This window comes from Syngnathus leptorhynchus, chromosome 3, assembly GCF_054491065.1.
Source record: "Syngnathus leptorhynchus isolate UIUO chromosome 3, UIUO_Slep, whole genome shotgun sequence".
Taxonomy (NCBI): Eukaryota; Metazoa; Chordata; class Actinopteri; order Syngnathiformes; family Syngnathidae; genus Syngnathus; species Syngnathus leptorhynchus.
The window spans coordinates 14,473,948-14,496,755 of record NC_141197.1 but is presented as its reverse complement, the minus strand read 5'-3'; the positions used below and the strand labels follow the sequence as shown (position 1 = coordinate 14,496,755).

General features: G+C 44.2%; 1 protein-coding gene across 1 annotated transcript in view; it reads right to left on the bottom strand.

The window, feature by feature from the left end:
• Nucleotides 1-275: 275 nt before the first annotated feature.
• ush2a (Usher syndrome 2A (autosomal recessive, mild)) overlaps nt 276-22,808 on the bottom strand; it is a 113,395-nt gene continuing 90,862 nt past the window's right edge. The window contains exons 71-95 of the mRNA XM_085907901.1: nt 21,307-21,464; nt 19,669-19,827; nt 18,997-19,159; nt 18,110-18,327; nt 17,906-18,042; nt 10,430-10,511; nt 10,200-10,345; nt 9,788-10,129; nt 9,348-9,709; nt 8,675-9,044; nt 8,229-8,510; nt 7,977-8,146; nt 7,051-7,381; nt 3,993-4,202; nt 3,795-3,887; nt 3,539-3,684; nt 3,310-3,428; nt 3,108-3,206; nt 2,854-3,030; nt 2,472-2,555; nt 2,211-2,352; nt 2,058-2,145; nt 1,433-1,498; nt 917-1,111; nt 276-805 (exon numbers count right to left, since the gene is read on the bottom strand). Of these exons, the coding sequence (XP_085764027.1) occupies nt 719-805; nt 917-1,111; nt 1,433-1,498; nt 2,058-2,145; nt 2,211-2,352; nt 2,472-2,555; nt 2,854-3,030; nt 3,108-3,206; nt 3,310-3,428; nt 3,539-3,684; nt 3,795-3,887; nt 3,993-4,202; nt 7,051-7,381; nt 7,977-8,146; nt 8,229-8,510; nt 8,675-9,044; nt 9,348-9,709; nt 9,788-10,129; nt 10,200-10,345; nt 10,430-10,511; nt 17,906-18,042; nt 18,110-18,327; nt 18,997-19,159; nt 19,669-19,827; nt 21,307-21,464 (4,426 nt within the window). The 3' untranslated portion in view covers nt 276-718. The remainder of the gene's footprint in view (nt 806-916; nt 1,112-1,432; nt 1,499-2,057; nt 2,146-2,210; nt 2,353-2,471; nt 2,556-2,853; nt 3,031-3,107; nt 3,207-3,309; nt 3,429-3,538; nt 3,685-3,794; nt 3,888-3,992; nt 4,203-7,050; nt 7,382-7,976; nt 8,147-8,228; nt 8,511-8,674; nt 9,045-9,347; nt 9,710-9,787; nt 10,130-10,199; nt 10,346-10,429; nt 10,512-17,905; nt 18,043-18,109; nt 18,328-18,996; nt 19,160-19,668; nt 19,828-21,306; nt 21,465-22,808) is intronic.

The following is a 22,808-nucleotide window of genomic DNA, read 5'->3' as shown; positions in this document are numbered from 1 at the left end:
TAAGCAATTACGTTATTCACATTTTTATAAACAACGTACCTGAGATACTATAAAATACGAAATGAAATAAAATATGAATTATAAATGAAAATGCAACATTGAAATAACCTGTGAAATATATAATTAAAATATCTTTTTTGTTCACTACTATCCTGGAGAAGACTTGTTTTTGTATTTCCTATCGTGTGTGTGCATTCCGTAAAAGGAAAAAAAAAAAGAGTAGAGTGCGTGTTGGCCACATCACTTATATTTGTTTTCATCTACACATTATTAATTTACAGCAAACATAAATAATACTGCCACAATATCAAACAAAAAAACAACAATATCATAATACATTAGGCTTCAGTTTTGTCCAGAACAAGAAGTCATCTAATAAATCCTGGAGTCACAGCTAAGTTCTAACTGCACCGTATGCTCCACTCAAGACTAAACTCACACAAAACCTGTGCACAATCACAATGACCTCACTTTAGCAAAATGAAAACAGCAGTTCATCCCAGAAATAGTTGGCATTCAATAAGTAATATAAAAACAAGGCCTTAGAATTAATCTTCGGGGCGACTGGTGAGTCTTTAAATGAGGCACAGTAACTTGAAGAAGCAGCTAACGGCAAGAAAATCAAACATAATTTTTTTTTAAATTAGAGCTTTTTTTTGTGTGTGTATTCCTTCCAAGCATGAATGAGCATTGTGATACCTGATTGGGTGCAATTTCCTTAAAGATGAGTGTCAGTGAATGTGGCACGCTCCTTTCTCACACAACTTAAAGACTTGATGGTATCTGCAAAGTCTTCCTCCATGTACTGAAACAACAACATCAAACCTTTTCACCATTAATGTACACTAAGAGTCTACTCAATTAAAAAAATATATATTTTAAGATTTATATAGTGGCGAGCGGACATCAATCTCACCAGTGCCGGCCCCAGAGGGTTGTCCCAGCAGCCCTCTTCCGTCACCAGAGCTTTCCTGTCAATCAGCTGGCTCAGGCTGTGGTGCAAAGGATGATGGGAGTAGGCCTGGCTCAGGTCCGATTGCCTGGGGACCCTCAAGACGGACATGGGGTTGAATCCAGAGGCGCCGCCCATTATCTTGGTGTCGGACAGGCCCTGAAATGTATATTTGGATTCGATATATATAAAGCAGTGGTTTCTCAATCTAGGCATTTATTTGACATGGGGAAAATGTCAAGGCACACCACCGAACAAAAACATCACAAAAAGTAATATTGTCTAATTGACACACACAGCATGGACACACACACACAGCATGCTCGCTCAGTACCTCAGTATACACAGTGTAGCTTTTAAGTGTTACGTTGTTGATCTCAACACAGTCTGCTACAGTGTCAAACTGCAGGGGGGGGGGGGGGGAGGGAAACAATAAAGTGGACATTTAGGGTTAGCCCACAGTGGGAAGAAAAGTCTTACTGTGAGGCGATCGGGATGAAGCACAGAGCCGGAATGATGTTTAGAGCACAAGTCGGGATGAGGCCTCTGAGGGAGGGACAGAGAAGGAGGTCAGAAGAGGAGAAAGATGGAGGAGGTGACGAGGAAGAGGTGTTTGAATTCAGTGAATGATACAAAAAGGAAATGATGGAGACGACATAGGTAACCATGAATAAATTGCTGTCAACAGATCCATGAATCTGTCAACAGATCCGGAGATTATTATTATTAATTTTTTTTAATTACACTGAACATGAATCACCCTTAATAAACTAAACAGCTAAACATAGTTTTCTTTACATTACTTTTAGACTGTATGGCAATATTATTAGTCTCATTAAGGGTGAGTTTTTTTTATGAATGAAATACATTTCAATTTCAAACATTTTAATTGCTAAATTCAACTACATTGCCTTCTTGAGAGGGGTAGTTGTTCTTTAGCTCCCTCTAGTGGCGGTAAAGTAAATTGTCTGGACAAAAAATTGCCATTCCAACGTGCAAAAGTTGCAATAAAAACAATAAAATTCAATTTAAAAATGCCATATCATTTACAAAAAATACAAATTCCTTCTCTATCTCTTGTCGTCTCGCTCTCTCACTCACTCACCGTGTATGCCTCTCCTCCAGCCTTCCTGCTCTTCTGAAGCATGACCAGAGGAGGGCGATCTCTGGCTGATGGATTCTTCCTCAGAGCTCTGGGAATGATGGGGAAAAACATTCAACCTCTTATGCTTTTACGTTAGAGTGGTGGTGAGAATACCTTTGCAACAGAAGGCCCGACAGGACGGCGAGCACGAAGAGCCCTAGCAGCGCCAAAAGCAAAATAAACCACAGCTCAGAATAGACTGGTGCTGCTGGCATGCTCGCACCCTCTTTACTTGCGTCCTCTGGATCAATGGGACCTGTGGGTAGAATGCCAGAAAAGTATCGGGACGACTGGCCAATTCTAAAAAATATGTGTCATTATTTTTTTTTTTTTTTTTTTTTTAATGCAATGTCAAACTGTGTTTGAGTGCTCTACCCAGGCCTGAAGCGGGGCTGTATCTGACAGTGGGAGTGGTGGCACTGCCACTGTCTGTGGTACAAGTCACCTGAAATGACAGCGCTGCGGAGGACATGGGGAGAAAGACAATGTCGTTTGAGAATTCGAGTGAATAAAGCTGTTTTTTACAGGTTTGAGGAATGACACACAAGGTGGGACGAATCCTCCTTGGGAAAACAGAAGCCAAAACACGACCCTGTCTATCCGAAAGGAATGCTCGTGTTTTGAGTGTCTCTTTTTGGCGGTAAGGTTAAAAGGTAAAGCATAAAAGCATATTTCATATTATTTTGAAGGATTGAAGGACCAGGATTCAAACCCAGAACCTCAGGACTGTGAGGCAAAGTCGTTAAAGTGCTCTGACTTTTCTGTGATGTGCGTAGAACGTGAAGGTAGCTGTGGAAGCCGCTGTAGATCCTGAGCTGGCTCTCCGTCACCGTATACTGCCTCAGGTAGTCGTTCAGGGAGAAGGAGCCGGTCCAGTCAAGCCAAATGACCGTTAGGTTGCTACCCACCGACAGCGGAGACACATACTGAGGAGCTGCGAAGAAAGAAAAAACACGACACACTTGCATTTACACTAACTCTCTAACGAGAGAGTGCAGAGACGTGACAAACCTTCACTGAGGGTAACGACGGTGGTCCAGTTGGAGGCGGTGCTGCCCATGTTGTTAAAGCAGGCAACTCGAAGCTCATAGGCGGAATATGGCTGAAGACCTGCACATATGTATCACAGAAAATCAAAACATATATTTGATTTGACTGCAGAATCCAAACGTGTATTTTTTTTTTAGCATTTTTTTCCAGTGTAACTTCAAACCTGTCACATTGTAGCTCCGCCTCTTGCCAAAGAACGTGATATCTGCTGGGCCAGTGACACAAGGTTGGCTCACAGGCTGGGGGGGTTGCGGGCAGGCTGTTCTACGATGAAGTTCACAACTGCATACGAGGACCCGAAGCGGAGCGACGGACAGTGAGATGACATCATCGCTAACCCGAGTCGTAACTTCCCTTTAAAGTACAGTTGACGTTCTAGCCCCCCCTCTCACCTCTCGATGATTCCGTTGGGTTCCAGAGGCTCAAACCAGGCAAGCTGAGCAGAGCGTGAGGTCAACGTGACGGGACGGGGAGGTGGTTGGCGAGCCGGGGGTGCGGCCAGGGTGCGCAGCTCAACCACAGGTCCCTGGCTACAGCACTACAGTCACAGGCGTTGGTCAAAAAAAAAAAAATCACTCGTACTTGAGTTCTTTTAGGGTAGTTTGGTTTGAGTTTTAAAAGTCTGACTCCCATGTTTCATGTTTTTACCTGATAACAGGTGCAGGCCTCCACTCCGACCCTGTACTGTGTGTAAGGCAGTAAACCGTGAAGTGTATGTTGATGGGATGTTCCCTCTGAGAGCTGTGGAAAAAAAAAAAAGGCCGAACGGCATTTGTGTTCAGACCACTTTAGGGTTTCAAACTGCTGAGCAAGTAAGTAGAGGGGAGAGAGCAGTCTATTCTTTACCAGAGTGACGTGGTCGTTACGGTCCAGTGAGAACACACGGTAAAGGCTGACGACGCCATTGGGCCGGGCCGGAGGACGCATTTCCACCAAGGCCGTGGTTGCCGAGACGTGTCGTAAACTAGGCGGAGCCACCCCCTCGGGCGGGGCGGGGCCGGTTCTCCCGCTGACCCACGGACTAGATGAACGGCCGGCCGAGTTCACTGCCCACAGCTGCCGGTCAACAACACACATTAGAATTTCAGACGCATGTTATCGGCTCTTAATCAAAGTGTCTCTTAATTAGGCCACATGCAACAGGATATAAGTCAATGTATCGGATCATCCATCAAAACTAGCATCGGGCGTGAGAGCGAAACCTTTTCACCATGCGAGCCATCGCTAACATATCTGCATGACAATTACTTTTCACCTTCATCAAGGAGTTAGACACACACACACACACACACACACACACACACACACACACACACACAAACACGCACACACACATGCACCTAATCTTATTTGTGTGCTTGTGTTGGCCACAATTAGTGGGTGTAAACAGCGCAGGGTCACGCAGGGTGGAGATTTGCATGTGTAAGTCATCTGTAGCCTGTCAGAAGTAGTGCGGCAAGCAGATGGATGGGTCTGAGCTGAGTTGTTTAAAGTGTGTATGTGTGCGTGTGTATTGTTTGTGGACAGAAACGGCGAGGCCCGCGTGTGTATGTGCGCGCGCATCATGTTAAGAGTCGAATTAACCTCAATAATAGTCAATTAGGGTGTGATCAATCAGAGTGATTGATCTAAGTGACAGCACAGATGGACTGAGAAGTGAGAGGAAGAGAAGGCGGGAGGATGGGAAGACTGGAAATGAGGGGGGAAGAGTGGCCAAAATATTTTTGAACAAAGCGAACTTGCACACAGAATTAAAACCAATAAATAAGATTGCTTTTAGTAGCGAAACAAGTTGCATCTTTACACGTGCTTACACATAAAAATGGTTTATGAGATATTCTTATGGCAAATAGAAATAAAAACAAACATTTTAAATACACTTCAATTTACTTTGATTGCTTAACATGGGCAACAGCAGCAAATAAACGTAAATTCACTGAAATCACCCGAGCTGTTACTACGTAGTGGTCAAACTGCAGTAATTGCAGATAGGCATTAACCTTGGAATCTGATATAAACTCAAAACGAGACACATTTGGTTATGAACGCCCAGTTGGGATATCATAGTGAATATAAAATGTAATAAAATATAAATTGGGATCTTGTGTATTGTGTGATTGTGCTCCCAGGTTCTCCATAAGGATTCACTCCATTAAAGTGTGTGCACTCTTTTAGCTGGGCTCATTTCATGTCCGTTATTAAGGCCCTAATCGGATTTATTCAGATGCTGCTGCACCTTTTCTGATAAATATTATAAACATGAAATAACACTTAAACTGATGACTAATGTTGTACTTGGCACTGGTAGAAAGGTTTTAGTTAAAAATATGCTTATTACTATTTTGATTGTAAAATATTTCTTAAAAAGTTGAGAATTTCTGAGTTTTTTTTGTCATTTAAAAGTACAATTTTATTTTTGAAATAAGTACAACAGTCATCTTGGGTTGCATGTAAGCATGACTACAACTAGGTAGGCCCACTACCCTCAATTTGGAACAATGCTTAGAATATTGTGAGTTTCTTAACATCTGCACTTTTGTGTATAGAATTCGGTCTTACGGTTGATTCGTGACTTCACGATTCTTTTCAATGAACTCATATCTTAAAACTACTGATCTAGTTTGCCCAGCAACAACAATGCTCCGAGGTAGGCAGCAACACTGTTAAAACGTCTTGCGTTGCAAGAAGTGATTAAAAAGTTGCTGTCACGCAGACGAAACGGCGAGGAAAAAAACTTGCAACCCGGAGCGGGCTAGATCACATTCACCTTGATCCATCTCGAGGTCCTTAAATCATAAACAGACTTGTTACTGCTTCCACTCCTCTCTTGTACTCTCTCCTCCTATTGGGCCACCATTTGGCTTGTTAGACACAAAATAAAAATACACTCCGTTTGCCGCCATGGCAACAAAGGACTACGGGGAACTTCCCGGCTGAGTTTGAGTGCTTTTATTGGCCCGTTGGACCACAGGCGGCGTGGGAGTGCTCTGATAGGCCGACGGACGACTTGGCGGGTGCATCCAGTTGGGGTGAAGGGGCTAAGTTGTGTGAAAGTGGGCAGTAATTAAAACGACGCATAAAGCTGTCAATAGGAGCTTATGACCCAGTGTAATTAGCCTAATATGATTTCTCTCTCTGGCAGGGCTAAACTGAGCTGACGTATCGTCCTTGTGTACGCCTGAAACACCGAGACAGAGACGGTAACCGCCAGTAAACACGGCGACGTCGAAGTGGCTATCAGGATTTCTCGCTGAGTGCCAATGAAGAAATGTGACAAATGTGGAAAAAGATCATTTGTTTAACTTTATGGTGCGACTCTGACGCACTCACGTGGGGCACCTCTGGGTGCCCATGTGACCGTGGACAACACAAACATAGCGACACCTCGTCCCCACTGTCGGAAAATCCCCAGGGGACATGTAGCGGTCACCATTAAAAGGTCTTTCCAATACAAGCACTGTTACCAAGGGGACTAACGGCTAATTCGATTGGCTGGCCGGTAATCAGGAAGTGGGGTGCTCTGAGGGCGGCGTGATTAATAGCGCCGTTGCCCGCCCGTCATCTCCCAGAGCTCCTCCTTCCTCCTGTCATAAATTAAGACCCTCGTAAATAAAAACAGCACCGCAATCAGGCAAACTCAATCAATTACGCAGGTTCTCTGGCCTCGGTTCGTACATCTGACAGGCGGGGATGCTAATGTTATTGTTGCTTCCAAAGGGCTTGCCTGTCAATTAACATATCAACGCGGAGCACAACAGGACGAATATGGAGCCTTCTATTTACCACCTGTCTGAATACATGCAAGTGTGGGGATCAACGTTTGCCAACGAAAAAAATGTTAAGGCATACCAAACTACATTTAAAAAAAAGATCAAAAAAAGTATGGACATAAAGTTCCATATACCTGGTACTCATAAGCGGTAAATGGTAGGAGCCCCTCATCCTTGCAACTTGTGGATGAAGAATTGTAGACAAGAGTCGCCACGTCATTTCCGCGACTATCGGCGGTGAGCTCCAGTCTGCGGTACACCTCGTAACGTGGGTTCTTCCCATTTGGTTGTGCGGGAGGGGACCAGGTAAGCAGGAAGGTGGTCTGGAGGTCAGTGTGGGGGTCGGCTTGCAGGTCTAACAGTGGCGCCGTCTGTCCGGTGGGGGGAGCCTCTGGCGTGAGAATGGACGCCCAGTCGCTAGAGGAGCAGCCCAGCTCCGTGCATGCCTCCACCCTCACCTCATACCTGCAACGTTATTCAACATGGAGTCATTTGTGTGGAGGCACTCGTGTTACTAATTGAAGATATTCATAATTGTGGTTTGAGGTATTTGTATAAGTCAAGACTGGACAAGGTAACCAGAATAATAGAAACATTTGATATAGTTTTGTTGTGCAGCACTGCGAACTACAACAACGACACGTTTGGTTGAGTCTAATATTGTGGTCAGTGAGTGTATATTGCGACATTAAATACCAAATTTTATTGGGGAATGGCTATAAAATCCAACAAAACTAGGAAGGTGTTTTAATTTTAGCTTGATTCAGCAGTTCTCTATGCTCCACATACTATTTTGCATGAGCAATTTCAATTTGGGATCCAATATCGTGAAGGGCATTCTGGTCCATGGAATTTTCAGTGTAATTTTGTTATACTGTGGGGAGCGATAACCAAAGCAAGTAAAGCGTTAGAGCTGTTGTAGAGAAATGCAAGACAGCAGGATAAAAAAAAAAAAAAAGCTTAAAAGACACACATCATGTGTGAAGTTCATTTAGAATTACCCAACCAACTTAGTTCCCTAACAGTATATTGATAATATCGGAAACAATTGCACAAAAACCTGCGGTAGGGAGCGAGCCCCCGCAGAGTGGTGTGTCTCTCGGAGAAGGCGTCGTCCTTTGGAGTGTACACGGTGTTATTCCCACCGAGCAGGACGGGCTCCCTGTGATATATCGTGTAACTAATAATATCTCCATTAGGACGGGCGGGAATATTCCACTCCACTTTCACCTAGACAGGACACAGAAAACACAGGTCAACACTTTTAAACAGAAAGATAAGCTGAATGGCGACTCAGTGCGTTTGGGTTAACCTGATTGGGCCCCAGAGGTGACAGCAACGGGGGCCCGACACCCGAAGGGGCGGCTGGGTGAGTCTTGGCTGAGGCTTCAGCGCTGCTCACAGCTCCTCGGCTATTGTTGGCCCTGACAAAGTAGCTGTACTCCACATTGGGCACAAGAGTGAAGTCGTGGTAATGAGTCTCCGAGCCCACGTAGATTACTTGGCCATCTCTGCGGAGTTCGTAGCCTGTGATGATGCCATTGGGATTCTGTGGTGGTGCCCAGCTTACTTCTACTGACTCTGGACCGGTGACCTTCAGTGGAAAAGTTACAGGTCGCATTGAAAACTGTTTCCAATGGCCTTCAGAATGTATTGCTAATTGTCAAAGAACAACAACGGGCTGGATATCTGCCTAAGCATCATGATTCTTGATAAATTGCTGCATCAGCCAACTGTTGATTATGTATGCTAATGTACCTTTAGAGTGGGGACGAGCATGTCCAAAGGAGGAGCCTCCTCGGTCACTTTGGATGTTTGTGCGCTGGCCGTGCATCCACCGCTGGTACACGCCAGCAGGATAAGCTGGTAGGGCGTGTGAGGATGAAGGTCTACCAGCGCAGTCTTCAGTTCTCTACCTCGATAAGCCTCTTCATTGTTCACCTCGAGTACATATTCGGTCACCTCCCCATTCTGGGTGGGTGGTGGAGTCCAGGAAATGTCCATACTGCGGGATGTAATGGAGGTCACTGTGGGAGCCTCCACGGTTGTGGGGGGAGCCTCTAAGGTTGTAATGTTGGTGGGAGGGCTTATGATGCAGCCCTCAGATGTGCACGCTGTGATTGAATAGCTGGAGGAGAGTGAAAAAGAAACATGGCAGGCTGTTCATTTTACAGGCGCAATTTTAACATAGGCCCAAAAATTCCTCCAAAATTGTCAACATTGAATTATGGATGACATTCAAAATGTATTAATAGTCAGTCTGATATTGACAATTGATGTTTCAACCTCAGAGAAAAGGATAATAGTGTTTTTATTTGTTTCATTTCTGACATAGGCAGATCTTACGGTTTTGACCTCGGTATGACCTCTGGTCCTGACTGTGTATTTCCATTCGTATGCTGTTTTAATCTCTCATTTGAAAAGGCCTCACCTATATCTCACAAAAGGAAGAAGATCCTCGTCGGTGTAGCTTAGTACCGTTGGGTCAAAACTAAAGGAGAAGTTGATATTATTCCTCTGGATCTTGTAAGACTGGAGCACGCCGTTGGGTTCCAGAGGAGGTGCCCATGACACCACCAATTCACTGGGTCTGCCCTGAAGGTGACTCACGGTCGGCGGGGCGAGGCCGCGAGGCGGGGCCTGCCTGGTTGTCACCGTTACCCAGGAACTCTGAGTGTGGCCGGCGGGGTTGTGAGAACGTACGGCGAACTCGTACCGAGTCCAAGGACGCAACCCGATCACTGTGTAGGAGAAAGTGTCGTTTTCTTGTGGGGATGATTCTCGGAACAGCACCTGGGTGATTGACAAAGATAGCAAATGACATCTTCGTCAAGGAAATCAAAATCAACCAGGAGGAACCATTCCACGTACTTTTTCTCTGTTAGCATCTTCTTCTCTGCTTCTCCCCCTCCCCACCTGATCGGCATTTCTTCCCAATAAGTGGTACTCGTCGATGGGCCCATTGGGCTGAGCGGGACCTTCCCAGGTGAGCCACACGTGGTCTGAACTGACAGAAAGGGGAGCAGGTGGGGGCTGCGAGGCGGGTGGAGCTGCAGCAGTGGTGACATGCTGAGGTGGGCTAAGTGTGCACCCTGCTGACGTGCAAGCTTCGAGAGTCAGAGTGTACGTCGTCCAAGGCTCCAAGCGGCGAAACAGGAAGCTGCGTGAGAGCCCGCTGAACTCCAGGTTGCCCTCGCTGTACAAATTGTACATCTGATGGAGAAGAGGAAGCGGTAAGGTTTACTTGTCTCGTTAACATGTCTGGATATTGAGCGGCACATACCGTGATGACTCCATTTGGAGAACTTGGTGGATCCCAGTTGAGCAGCAATGACCTGCCCTGCTCTTTCTGCTCCACACTGAAGTTAGCCAGTCCAGCAGGAGAAGCCTCCAGGGTTCTCGCACCAACCCATCGACTTGACACACTCCCTGAAGGAGTTAAAAAAATAAACATAAAAAAAAAGCGAATCAGATGTTTGCAAAAGATTTTAAACTCAGTCGTCACAATCCAACCTGCTTCATTTACAGCTTCCACTTGTAGACTATATTCGCTGTCGGGCTCAAGGCCAAAAATGGTTGCTTCGAGGACTAAACCCTGAAGATGAAAAAGGAAAAACAAGCAGACTGTCATAGTCACGCAAACAAAGCGTAAATATTTTCCCACAACAAGGAAAGACTGGAACAATGACAAGCTAAAATAATGTGTCATGGGGATTTGGCATATCAACATTACAACATACCGAACGAGTAGGAAGCGGCAGCGACGGACTGGCAGACGCTCGTCCCTTAAGGCTGCCTTCAAAGCCTGCTGAGTGTTTGTATCACACGTGCATCCTTTCATAGCTCTCTCGCAAACAAACAGAGACACAGCGTGTCTGCCAGTAGCTTCGGGCAACGGGATTCAAACCAAAAAAGCTGGCACTCGCTCCAACAGCCGTGTGTGTAACATCATTTATTCATTGATAAGGAATGCGCTGTCGTTTTGAAAAGGAATGAGATGCTTTTTGGGAATGGAGATCGAAAGCAACTTTTGTATGTGTGTAGACGTTTAGGAGAAAATAATAAATCATTATTTTTAAATATATTCAGCCGCTCGCATAAAGAGATTAGCTGTTAGGCCAATTCCATGCAGTGGCGAGGGAATCCAAATGGCTCCGACTCAAACGGAATCAAAGGAGAACCCAGACAAATCAGCGTGCCGTGGCACCAAGGATGAAGTGCCCGAACAATGAGCCCAATACATGTCTTGACTGTCTCCATGTCTGCCAGCCGACATGTTTGTCATACGCAGTAAAATAGGATTAATAAATCCCCGGACACCCGAGACGCACGCTAAATCCTCCTGCAAGTTTGCAGCGGAAAAAGGAGAGAGAGGGACTTGAAAAGAGCAATAAAACAAAGTACATAAGTAATGATATTGAGGGCAGGGAATTAGGCAAGAGTGATAGCGGGGAAAAAAAAGCGAAGAGCTGAGTAGGTAAATAACAGGTGAAGCAAATAAAAAGCGGCGCGACAGACGGAAGGAGGGGAGGGAGACCCTGAACGACTGAGCAGGCCGGCCCGAGAGAGTCGCAGGGAAAGAGAGAGATAGATGTTACAAAAGGGAGAGACGGATTAAGTGAGCGCGAATGAGAGATCTCTCCACCTTAAAAGCTAGTGAAATATGTGAGGCATGTGGCCTATAAAGCGCTTAACATATGCACATTGTCAATAGCAGCATCTGGCGCTGGCCGTTTTTATAGGAGCGCCGAGACTCTCCTACACGCCTCTAGATGGCAATACATTCAAACACTTTATCGCTGGAACGCTTCGCATTAATGGCCTCCTCGCTGCACGCGCGCCAGGAAATTGAGCACATCAGCTCGCTAACTGCTCACACACACACAAGCAGGCTGTAATCAAACGCTTTAACTCGGAAGCGCACTACTATTACATTCCATTAACAGCCCCCTTCATAATAATTTGTCCCTTAACACACACAGACGCGCACATGCAGGCAAACACTTGAAGAAATCAACAAGATGAGGTAACACAAGGTTTAAGGTGCGCAAGGTAACAGGAAATAAAACTGTACTGTGAAGGACGACACAAAAAGAGGTTCTCCTTGTTAATGTAGTGCTGCATGCATGCAATTTGCAGTTTTTTATTGTGTCAATGTGTTATAGCGGTACCTTTAGTAAACCTTCACTTATTAGATTAATTATCGTAAATTTCAGACTATAAGCCGCGATTTTTTCGCAAATTTTGAACCCGAAATCACGAGTTAGTAGTATAGTCCGGTTCGGCTTATAGTCCGAAAATTACGGTAATTAAATTGGAACGTGGATGACAAATTCTTGCACTGTGTACCATTTGTAACCTCAAAATTGTGTACACATTTAATTGCCTAAATGTCTTTTCACACACTGTATGAAAAGATGCCTGATCAGTTAAAAGTTATGATGGTGACAGTTTGACCCGGGAACAGGGTTGCAGTTTGGGGTTTTTCATTCTTTTTTTGTTTTAAATATGAGTTATTGTATTCATTCAAATGTCTACAATGGACTGCTTGACCTTCCTTCTTGTGTACGGACGTACAGCAAAACCCAAATAAATAAATGTAAGATGAACCCTGAACGCTCATGTATGATATTAATATAAAAGATGGAAATAAAAGACAATTTTGTCATAGTTCTAGCTATTTTTAACACAGTTTTTTTTCCGATTTCCAATGTTTGGTTTAGTTCAATGACAACAATCTTGCCTGGGAACATTTTCTATTTGCATTATTCCATAGGGGAAAATGTGTATCGGATGGAATGGGTTTACAAGCAAGCGTCGAGGTTCCACAGTCTCCTATCTAATCACGCGTATAAAGTGAGTTACACTTATGGTAATTAGAATCAAAGATCGCAGGTCAATGTGAAGAAAGCCAGACTGCCTTTGGTGTGAGATATGAAAAGAAAGGTTCAGGTTAACCTAAAATCAATGCGCAAAAGCACACGTATGTGGGAATGACCACAACCTCCAGTTAATCACGACAACGGAGGGGGAAGGGGGAGAGAAATGCAGAGGGACCACAGAGAGGGGGAAAAAAAAAAGGACCAACGAGAAAATATAGAACGATGCCACATTCTGTTTGGTGTGTCTGGACTGGCGCACAAAATACTTTTCATAAACCTGCGGGCATGCCGACATCCGCGCGCATCTTGTTTTTTTTTGGGTTCTCTGCGTGTGTGCGTGATATTCAGGTGGAGAGGCATGGTGCAGCCGCGGGGACAAGTGTGTGATACTAATTAAGAGTAACCATGTGTAATTGTCAAAAGAATTATGCTGATTATCTCACAAAAGCCCCAGCCAGTACCGGGGCCCTGCAGAGACACGGGGACAGAGCAATATTAGCATATGGCCACGTACTCACACGTGTACTCTTCTTCTCTCTTTGTCTCTCTCACTGACACGTGCACAGGTAGCAGTCAAGTGAGCGATCATACAAGAGCGAGCCGTGTCTAATGAATGGTGAACGTGGACCAACTGGTGGGTCTCGGGTATGTCCCGCTCCACAGGCCACCTCTGCCCTCCCTGCTCCATTCTATTAAGTCCCGGAGAGATAACAAAGCACCACGCCGGCCCGCCTCTGCTCATGTGTCGCAATTCTTTGTCTGTATGGCAAAGCGGAGACACGGATCACATTGGACTTCAATTCAACCGCGTCCTGTCGTCGGGTCGATTAGCGCAAGCTGCGGCGTGAGCGGCGTTGTAATTGTTTTTGGAGGTTTCGGAGGTGAGAGCACTTTGACTGCGTGCTGTTCTTTGGTGCCCCATGCCAAGCTGGCAAGCTTCCTTCACATGTGCGTGTGTGTACGCATTTATTTGTGCATGCCTAATTCGATGTTGCTGGAACAATTGCCGTATGTATGTTTGCAAATGCCCTGTCATCGTGAGTTAGACAAACTATGACACACACACACATTTTAGACCACACACGCAAGCAGACCCAAAGCGTGCCATTAGGCATGCGCCACAGAGGTAGCGAGGGACTGCAGGGGTCTGGACCAAGCATGTCCACTTCACAGCGACATCCAAAATTAGCTTTGGCGGATTCCAACCGCGGGAACACAATATTTACATGCTATTCTGACAGTGCCTGTTTACTTGTGACGTGGTTAAAGATCAATCAATCCAAGTCTGGTAAGATGAGAGTAGAAGGTTGAAGATGATGTTCTGTAATGTGTGCATGTTGCTTTTTAACTTTCTTGTTTTGATTCCAAGTGATGGCATGTTGGAGGCATTATTATTCCTCTAGACTAGACAAGTAGCAGTTTCCTCCAAAAATAAAAAAAAAAGCAAACAGACTCTCACACTATGAAGTGATGACCATCATATAGTGGCTGCCATTAGGACAAGTGGAGGGGCAGCACACTGGATGGTCCAGGCTCTTCACAAGACACAATAACACCCAACCTGTCATTACCGGGACTAAGAGATAGCGAACGAGCTGGCCAAAGAAGCAATATAAAACCTCTCTTGAGAAATTATCACTTGCACGAGTGTGAGCGGTATGGATGAGGAGAAAGACATAACAACTGTTATTTAGAAGTGAGGTATAGAAAAGACGGAAACGGAGAGGGAGGAGTTGGGGAAAACACCAGACGATTGCCGCAAAGAGGAGCAGCCTGATTATTTGGCCGCTTATGCAAAACGCCGAGAGCCCTCCAATCAGAGTTGAAGACCTCTAACGAAGTTGTCCGATAGGCCGGAGGCCCTAATGAACTCTGCATGCGAGTCCTCTTATCCCTTCTCCTCTCTTCACCTGTTTTCATCCTCCTCATCCCTCGCCTCGCCGCCTCTTCTCCCCACTCCTTTCTGTCCGTGGCTCGTTAAAAAAGGAACGCAAGGGCAAAGCCCGAGAATCCGCCCTTCTTCACCCACGTCTGGTGGGCCATCTCCAATATGTAACTCTCAGGTGGGCGTGGCACTAAAATGATGGTATCCACCCTGCGTGCTTGTACGGCATATGTTTATCACGATCATTTATTTCCCTGCCACATCTTCCAAGGGTGTATGATGAAGTGTAGGCGCGCCATATTTGAAAGCACATGTTGGCTTGAAACATACTTGGCTGGCTGGCCCGTGCTCTCTGATGGGCCCTTAATGATAAACTAACAGATTGTAAACATGCTGCTTGCTCGCTCTCCAACTAGCGCTCCCTCCATCAATCTCTTCCTCTTTTCTTCCCTAATTCCACTTCCATCTCCACTTTCATCTCTTCTCACCTCTTCCTTCCCCATTTCCTTCTTGCCCCTTTGCCCATCCCTCCCTCTTTCCCTCTCTCTCTCTCTCCACCGCCTTTCCTGGGGTGTTTTTTAAACAATGTGTCCTTCATGTACGGTTGGTTACGGGGCGTACAGAAGGACATCATTAGCGCTGGTGGTTAAGCTGTAATTTACACCATTACCGAGGTAGGGGCCATTTTTATTGCCTAGTAAATTTCAGCTCTGAAATATTTAGACCATATGGCTCAATTTGTGTAATAACCTTAATTTCCAAGCACCCTTCAGCTCCCTTCCGCACCGGCTGTTGTTGGCGGATGATGTGTGTGCACGTTTGCATGAGTGTGCACGGCAAGCATACATAGACACACACACGCGCGCAGAGGCAGGTGCATGGCGAAAATGTAAGCGCATACACTTACACTTAATCTCTAACATCCACATTAAACAATGTCTTGGTTCACGCAGACGGGCACACACACGCCGACATACAAACGTACGCATACACACGTACGTATGCATGCCGCTAGCAGATTAATAGGGTGTCAGCTTGTGTTTGGGTGAGGGAGCGTCAGGCGTCGGCCAGATGGTTCTCAGGGATGATGACTGTCAGGGGTCCTGCTCTGATCAATGGCATGTATTAATATGGCACACATAAGAGAGACACATTCAAATACTGATGCACGGGAAAAAAAAAAAAAAAAAAGTCATCCGTGAACACAACATCATAAGCGCATGGAGTGTATCCACAAAAAAAGTATGCACAAATTCACACATACATACACATGATCTTCTTTCCCGAAGGGGTCCCGAGGGCCAGAGTGAAACATCTGGAGGAGCCGAGGGAGGGAGAGATATAGAGGACGGGACAGTAAAGAGGAGATAATGGGAGGGAACAAAAAAAAAAAAAGAAAAAAAAGTAATGCGACCAGACACGGATGAGAAAGTGGCCTTATTGGTCAATTGAGATGAGGAGCTGGAAGCACTAAGAAAGCTGATCAATGAAAAAAAAAAAAGAAAGAAAGAAAGAAGCAAGCTCCACTAAACAAATGTGTGGCTTTTGTCCTCTAAAGTCAGCTCTCAAAATGTGGTGATCAAGCAAAAATTAAACCTGAGTAATGAGAATCGTTCTAGTGTGGAAATGAACTATAAAAAGGACGGAGAAAAGCTTCGGAAGAAGCAAAATGGCACGCAGTAGAGCCTAGACCTCCGCCAAGGCTGAACAAACCCAAGCCTGTCCGTCTCCTCAGGACCTGCCGAGTTGTTCTTCCTGTGCTTAGTTTCAACTTCAGAGGATGTTGCAACAGACTTACTATAGTTTACATCATATGGAAAAATCTCAACCAATCACATAAAATGAGTGAAATGGTTATTGCTATGGTTGTTTTGGTGAAATTCTGCTAACAGGCAAGCTACAACGTCCTCATCAAAGATAACAACAGATATCGAATCGGATTGGAGAGCGGAGAAGAAAAAGAGGAGGTCCAAAAATAGAGCCTGAATGCAAGAAAGTGAGCCTGACAGCCATGTCCGAGTGACTAACACGTCTGTCACTGACTTGCGAGGCATGGCGAGAGAAAATGTGCGTTGTGAGATTGCACGTGCGTGCGTGTGTGTGTGTGAGAGTGCCAAACAGCGTGTCGGGGGCTAGCAAAGCAGGCCGCCTGCGCTCCGTACCCTCATTCCGTCCGATTGGCGTGACGACCCCATTAATCAGCCGGGCTGGCACAGAGCAAAGTTCCCAAACCCAGCTCCATATCAATACACACACAAATACATACAGGGCCAAAGGGCATTCGTGTACATGAACACACACACAAACATTGGCAGCAAATTGAGGGATGTGAATAGAAGCAATTTAAAGGTGTGTGTGGTTTTGGGGTAATTTGTTATTTGTTGCTTCTGAAGGCTGCACAAGTCGCACAACCTCAGAACAGCACTGGAATGCTGCTCCTCTGAGTGCTGACTCACAAATCTGTGACTCTTAGAAATAAAGTCAATGCTATCATATTTCAGCCATGTTGTTTGTTTTTTTGCTAACTCTGACTTAAACACAAACCTCCTCATAAACTCCAAGTGGCTTCTTAACAACTTCCCATCAGTCTTGAATGGCATTTTATAAGCAAGTACAGTAAATCCATGTTGAAACCTTTTTTAATCCATCCTTCATTGACATCCTTTGTGTGTCTGTGCAGAGCATCTGCGATGACGGCAGGTGCGTGACAAATGACTGCCACCAAAATAAGTCTATGCCATGTCAATGAGCCCCCCCCCCCAACACACACACAAACAGTGTTCCATATCAATGAGAAGGTGAAAGGTCTCCATTTACATCTTGTATTAATTATGAGTGACAAGCCAAAGGTCACGGAGGGAGAAGAAGAGGCCACACGTTTGTCTAGAATATAGATCTCTACTTGTATCTCTTCTCCTCCATTCACTCTCCTCCCTCTTTTCACTGATCTATTACCCCGCCTCACCCTTTTTGAGGTCCGAAGCGCTTCTTTTACTTCTGTACCAACATTTTTCCGTTTTCATTATCGAATGACTGCTCATATTCGAACAATTATCTTGGGGCCTTTTGCTTTAGCCCTACATGTCATCTCCACAAAGGAACATTGTGATGGAATCCAAACACAAACATACACATGAACAGAACCAGTAGAACCTGAGCGAAGAAGGTATTTGGTAGAAGAAGAAGGTATCAAAGAAGATATTTGAGAGTGTGAACGTTTACCTCTACGGTAAGAGCAAGCGCGGCAGGTGAGTTGAATGTCGGGTCGAGCTGGTGCTTCTTGTAAAGTAGTTTATAGTGAGAAATGACACCGTTAGGCTGTTGTGGCTCACTCCATTTCAGGTGGATAGAGTATGCACCTGTGAACGACAGGCTCATCATGAGATATTTTTAAGTTCAATAAATAAAGAATAAAATTTAACTCACCAGTGGGTGTGGCAGCAGGGGTGGTCATATCTCTTGGTCGTGCTGACAGGGTCCGAGCTGACGTGCTTTGGCTTTGAACCGAGCCTTTAGAATTGTAGGCACAAAGCCGGTATTGGTAGTAGGTGAACGGCTGCAAGGAGGGGCTGGCGTCGAAAAACTCTAGTGGTCCGCTAGACCAGATAAAAACCAACAGTTCCTCCACCGTTTCCATTGGGGACCTGACAGATCACAATTTAAAGGTAGAACAGATCAAATCAAGGTACTAAATCGAACCAGACTTTATCAAGGATATTATTTTAGGGTGTTTTTGATTTTTACTTGATGCAATATTATTTTTCCATAGAGATGTTCCACACCACCTTTTTTTCAGACAGATCACTATTTGAGTATTCACAGATAGCTATTAATTCTAATAAATGAAATTTAATTTGTTACAGTGACACAAAATTGTGAACAAAGACATTTACTTCTGACATGTGATGATTCGCCGTTATGTCAAATGTTGAAGGACTCGTCAATAAAATAAAATAAACGTACTTAAAACGTAAAGAATTATCGTTACTTTTGTGGCTGTCAAGCTAAGTGTCCTCATGCCAGGTGTGTCAGAGTCCCTATGTGTGCTTCTATGCTAATGTATGTTTTCTGAGGATTTAAAGGTCTTAGTCCAATCTGACCCTGCATCCAGATCACACACTCTTTGGTCAACAAGCAGAGCGCGACCTTCGATGGGACTAAAAACACACACAAGCACATGCACACACATAAGAGAAGGCTCTGCTTGAAGATGAATCTTTCCAGAAACCTCGAGGCTAATCTGAACTCCATTCATCTGCGATACACTTAAAAAGCAATAGGCCATCATTGAAATATGAGGTCAACCGATTTACCTGTATATATGGTAGGACGTGATGATACCATTGGGTTTTTCTGGGGGAGACCAACGGATCTCCAAGAAACTTGAACCGGCTGCTTTAACCGAGGGCGGTGATAGATGTTCAGGCGCAGCTTCAAAAGTGCAAACATGCGCAGCTTCTCCTACGCCGCACCCCCCTACACGGGACAAAACAAGACAGTTTGGTGACATTTCTGAAAAGGTCATACCAAGAAATCATCTACAAACAGCAAGTCAATAATTCCAAATATACAGTCAAGAGTTGTACAGAGCTTACAGAAGGACCTTTCGAACCGGCATAATGACCTCAACGCCATTTAACCTGGCTGTGATTAAACAAGAGACTGTAGTGACTCAATACTTTAACCCCAGGAAAAGGCTCAATATGGATTTATTGCTGAGTAAGCGCCACAAGGCTGTTTTAAAATATTTGAAGAATCTTGAGAGACGTTAGCATATCAATTTGGGTGTATGGCAGGCACCATCAATGATTTTCTTTCCCATGTAGTGGTTCATATTTTTTCCATTCACAATGGAATATTAACACATTGGAGACTTAGATATCGTGCGATTGGTAAAGCTTGACACAAAATATAATATAAATAAAAAAAATTCAAAAAAGAAAAAAATACATATATATATATACATATCTGCATTGTACACTTACCACTCTGACAAGCCTGGACGTGGACATCGTAAGCAGTGAATGGTTGAAGTCCTTTAACAGTGATGTTCTGCTTTTGGCCTGTAGCATGCATTGTGGCACCTTCACGTCCGGGATTCAACAAGACGTTATAATTGACGGGCTGGGTATTGTTGAAATGGGCTGTGGAAAAATAGATTACAAACACACACAATCAATACTATCATCAATCCACTTTTATAATCCCGATCTCAATTTCCATTGGCAAAAATGTTATTGTCGGCAGAGCTTCTAAAGAAAGTCAAGATTAAACATTTCATAGCTAATTTGATTCTGTGTTTACAGATAAACCAAGTCCCCTTTGCGAATATTGACCACAACTTGACCATACAAAATTCTGCATTATATGAAAACTGCTAAGTCTTAACTGTGGGCTCACAACCCGGCACAAGCACACCAAAGTAAACAGAAACACACTGACCACACATACTCGTAGACAGCGTTAATATTCCCCCTGAAGGTTTTTACATAATTCAGGCCAACTGTATTGTGATGGGTAATTCAACATTCATGAACTCTAGATATCTTTGAGAAGGAACTGATTACCGGACAAATGAGAGACTTCAATTATTCACCCTCCCACCAACAGGTGCAACACACACTTCTGCACTTGTGTCTCTGGACTTTTAATAGTAACACAACCACAGACCAAACACACAAAAAATATTTATAAATATGCCACATTCTCCCAACATAAATCTGACGTATGATTTTCAAGTCATTCTTTCTCAAAACATAGCCGTATACACAAATGCAACCCCGATGAAAACATTTATTTCGTCATATTAATGGCCACACGTCAGCGCTTTGACTGTTAATGTATGCATATGCAATCACATGTATGTATACCCAGACACACTGTCAGAGAGCAAGGTGCACATGCACACACACACACACACACAGACGCACACACACGTTGGAGACACTCCAGACTCTGGGAGTTAACCAAGCGTGAGAACCCAGACGATATTTCCTCACCTTTAAAATCAACCCGTAATGACAATAGAATAGACCTGCCTATGGAAATATTTCCACTGTGATATGCACACACACACACTGGAAATATACCCAAGCAAAACGGCACACAAAGCTGAACAAAGTGAAGTGTCTGTGCTGGTTGGCCCTATAAGCAGGTTCCGAGATAGGAAATCATGCTAATGAGACCTTAATGAGCGGCGATAGATGGGTTAGGGCAGACAATCAGTAGCCCATAAGCATGAAACTCATGCCACCAAAGTGTATGCAAGCAGTGTGTGCACAGGTCCCGAGAGGCCAGAAGGTGACTAGTAAACTACTTTGGGATTTTGTTTGTGCTTGACCTGAGGAAGAAATGATTCAAATCGGAAATGCTCCCTGCTCAGCATCCTATTATTATTGTTCTGATTTCACATATTTAATTTTTTTACTTATTGGTGTTAAATAATGGCGTCTATGACAATGTTTCTTCACATGCACGCGCACACACGCCTGTCATGATAAGACAAATATGTATTTTATAGTTAATTATATCATTAAACACAGTGACAATGGTGACTAATTTGCATGTCATTTTGATGAAGACGCTGTGAAAATGACCATCCATCTGTTTGGACTGCTACTCACCAGGAGGGTCCCAGGCCAAGGAGATGGAATGGGGGCCGGTGACTGTCACGTTGTGTGGGGCTGGGATCCCAGTGGGGCATGAGTATGGTGTTTTTATAACATATTTGTCACTCAAACCAGAGCCGCCGCCTGTGATGGCCTCCAGTTCATAAACATATCTGAAAAGGAAATAGCGGGAGACATGATTGGAATTCACTAAAGAGAATGTTTACACAAAACAATGTATCTCTATGTACAAAGTGCATGTTTCATCCTTTCCTGAAGTGTTTTAGGCTCATGACCTGTATGGCTATATTATTTGGTGAGGGGAAAAAAAAACCAAAAAAAAAACATGTTTTTTTTTTTTTCCATGTGCCCTTATTGACTACATTGCAGTTTGGTGTTCCTCAAGGTTCTGTTCTTGAGCCACTCTTGTTCTTATGGTAAAGATTTTACTAGGCTAAGTTGATTAGCTCTTCTCACATCACTGTGACATACTGTAAATATTCTCTGCTGAGAAAGTCTGATCAAGTCTGATTTGAGGCAATTTCTGTGCCATTTAAACATTCGAATGCCTTAAATGTGGATCTATTTGGAAACCATGCAAAATGGCCTTTAAAAATGTCTCTCAGTCAAATGTGAGATCTCCGACTATCTTGTGATAATTCAAATCAGTGAGTATCTAAAGGATAAAAACTCATAAAGGCACAATGTCTGTTTTAAAATATTCAAGAAAGTTGGTTCAAAATGTAATACTTTCAACTTGAACCAGCCTTGGGTCCCACATTACATTTGCTCTTTCTTCACTCCACTAGCTGCAGAAGTCGGAGTCAATTAGAAGAGCCTGTTCATTACCCTTAAGGGATATATAACCTCACCCCTGGCAACATTGGGACCTTCACGTCGCTCGTTCAATTCATAGAGTGCAACACTCTTTTTTAAAATAAATCATTCTTGCACAATAACCACAGATCAATCTTAATTGTACCCTCTAACATTTTTCCTCTCTATTTGCTTCAACCCCAATTATTTTTTATGGCACCGTCCCTTGAAAACAGCAATGTAAATAAAGCTTTATTTTTCACAAAAATAATCAAGTCAACATCCCTCTCTTCATCATCCTCATGCACTTTTCCATCCGTCCCGCCGCCACCTCGACCGGCACGCTCGCTACCTCTCTCGGTCATGACATCATAAGATAGATTTACCTTTTAAGAGCGCGCGGCCGGCTGGCGCAAAAGCCTACATTAGCTGTGTAAGTGGGCCGCCATTTAACATTAAAAGCCTTTAATTTGCTATAAACTCAGGCACACATGCATTAATAGGTGGCGGTGCTGGGTTATTGTTCCTGGGCTGAGCGTTTTAAACAGAAGGCCATTAGCACCTCGGCGGCGGGTTAGAAGCCAGTCAGGAAAAAAGGGATTAAAACAACTCATATGGTCACACATAAAAATATGAAACATAGAGTCGACACGATACCAAAGAGTGATGGAAAGAGAATTAATAAAGAAAGAATGGAGCAT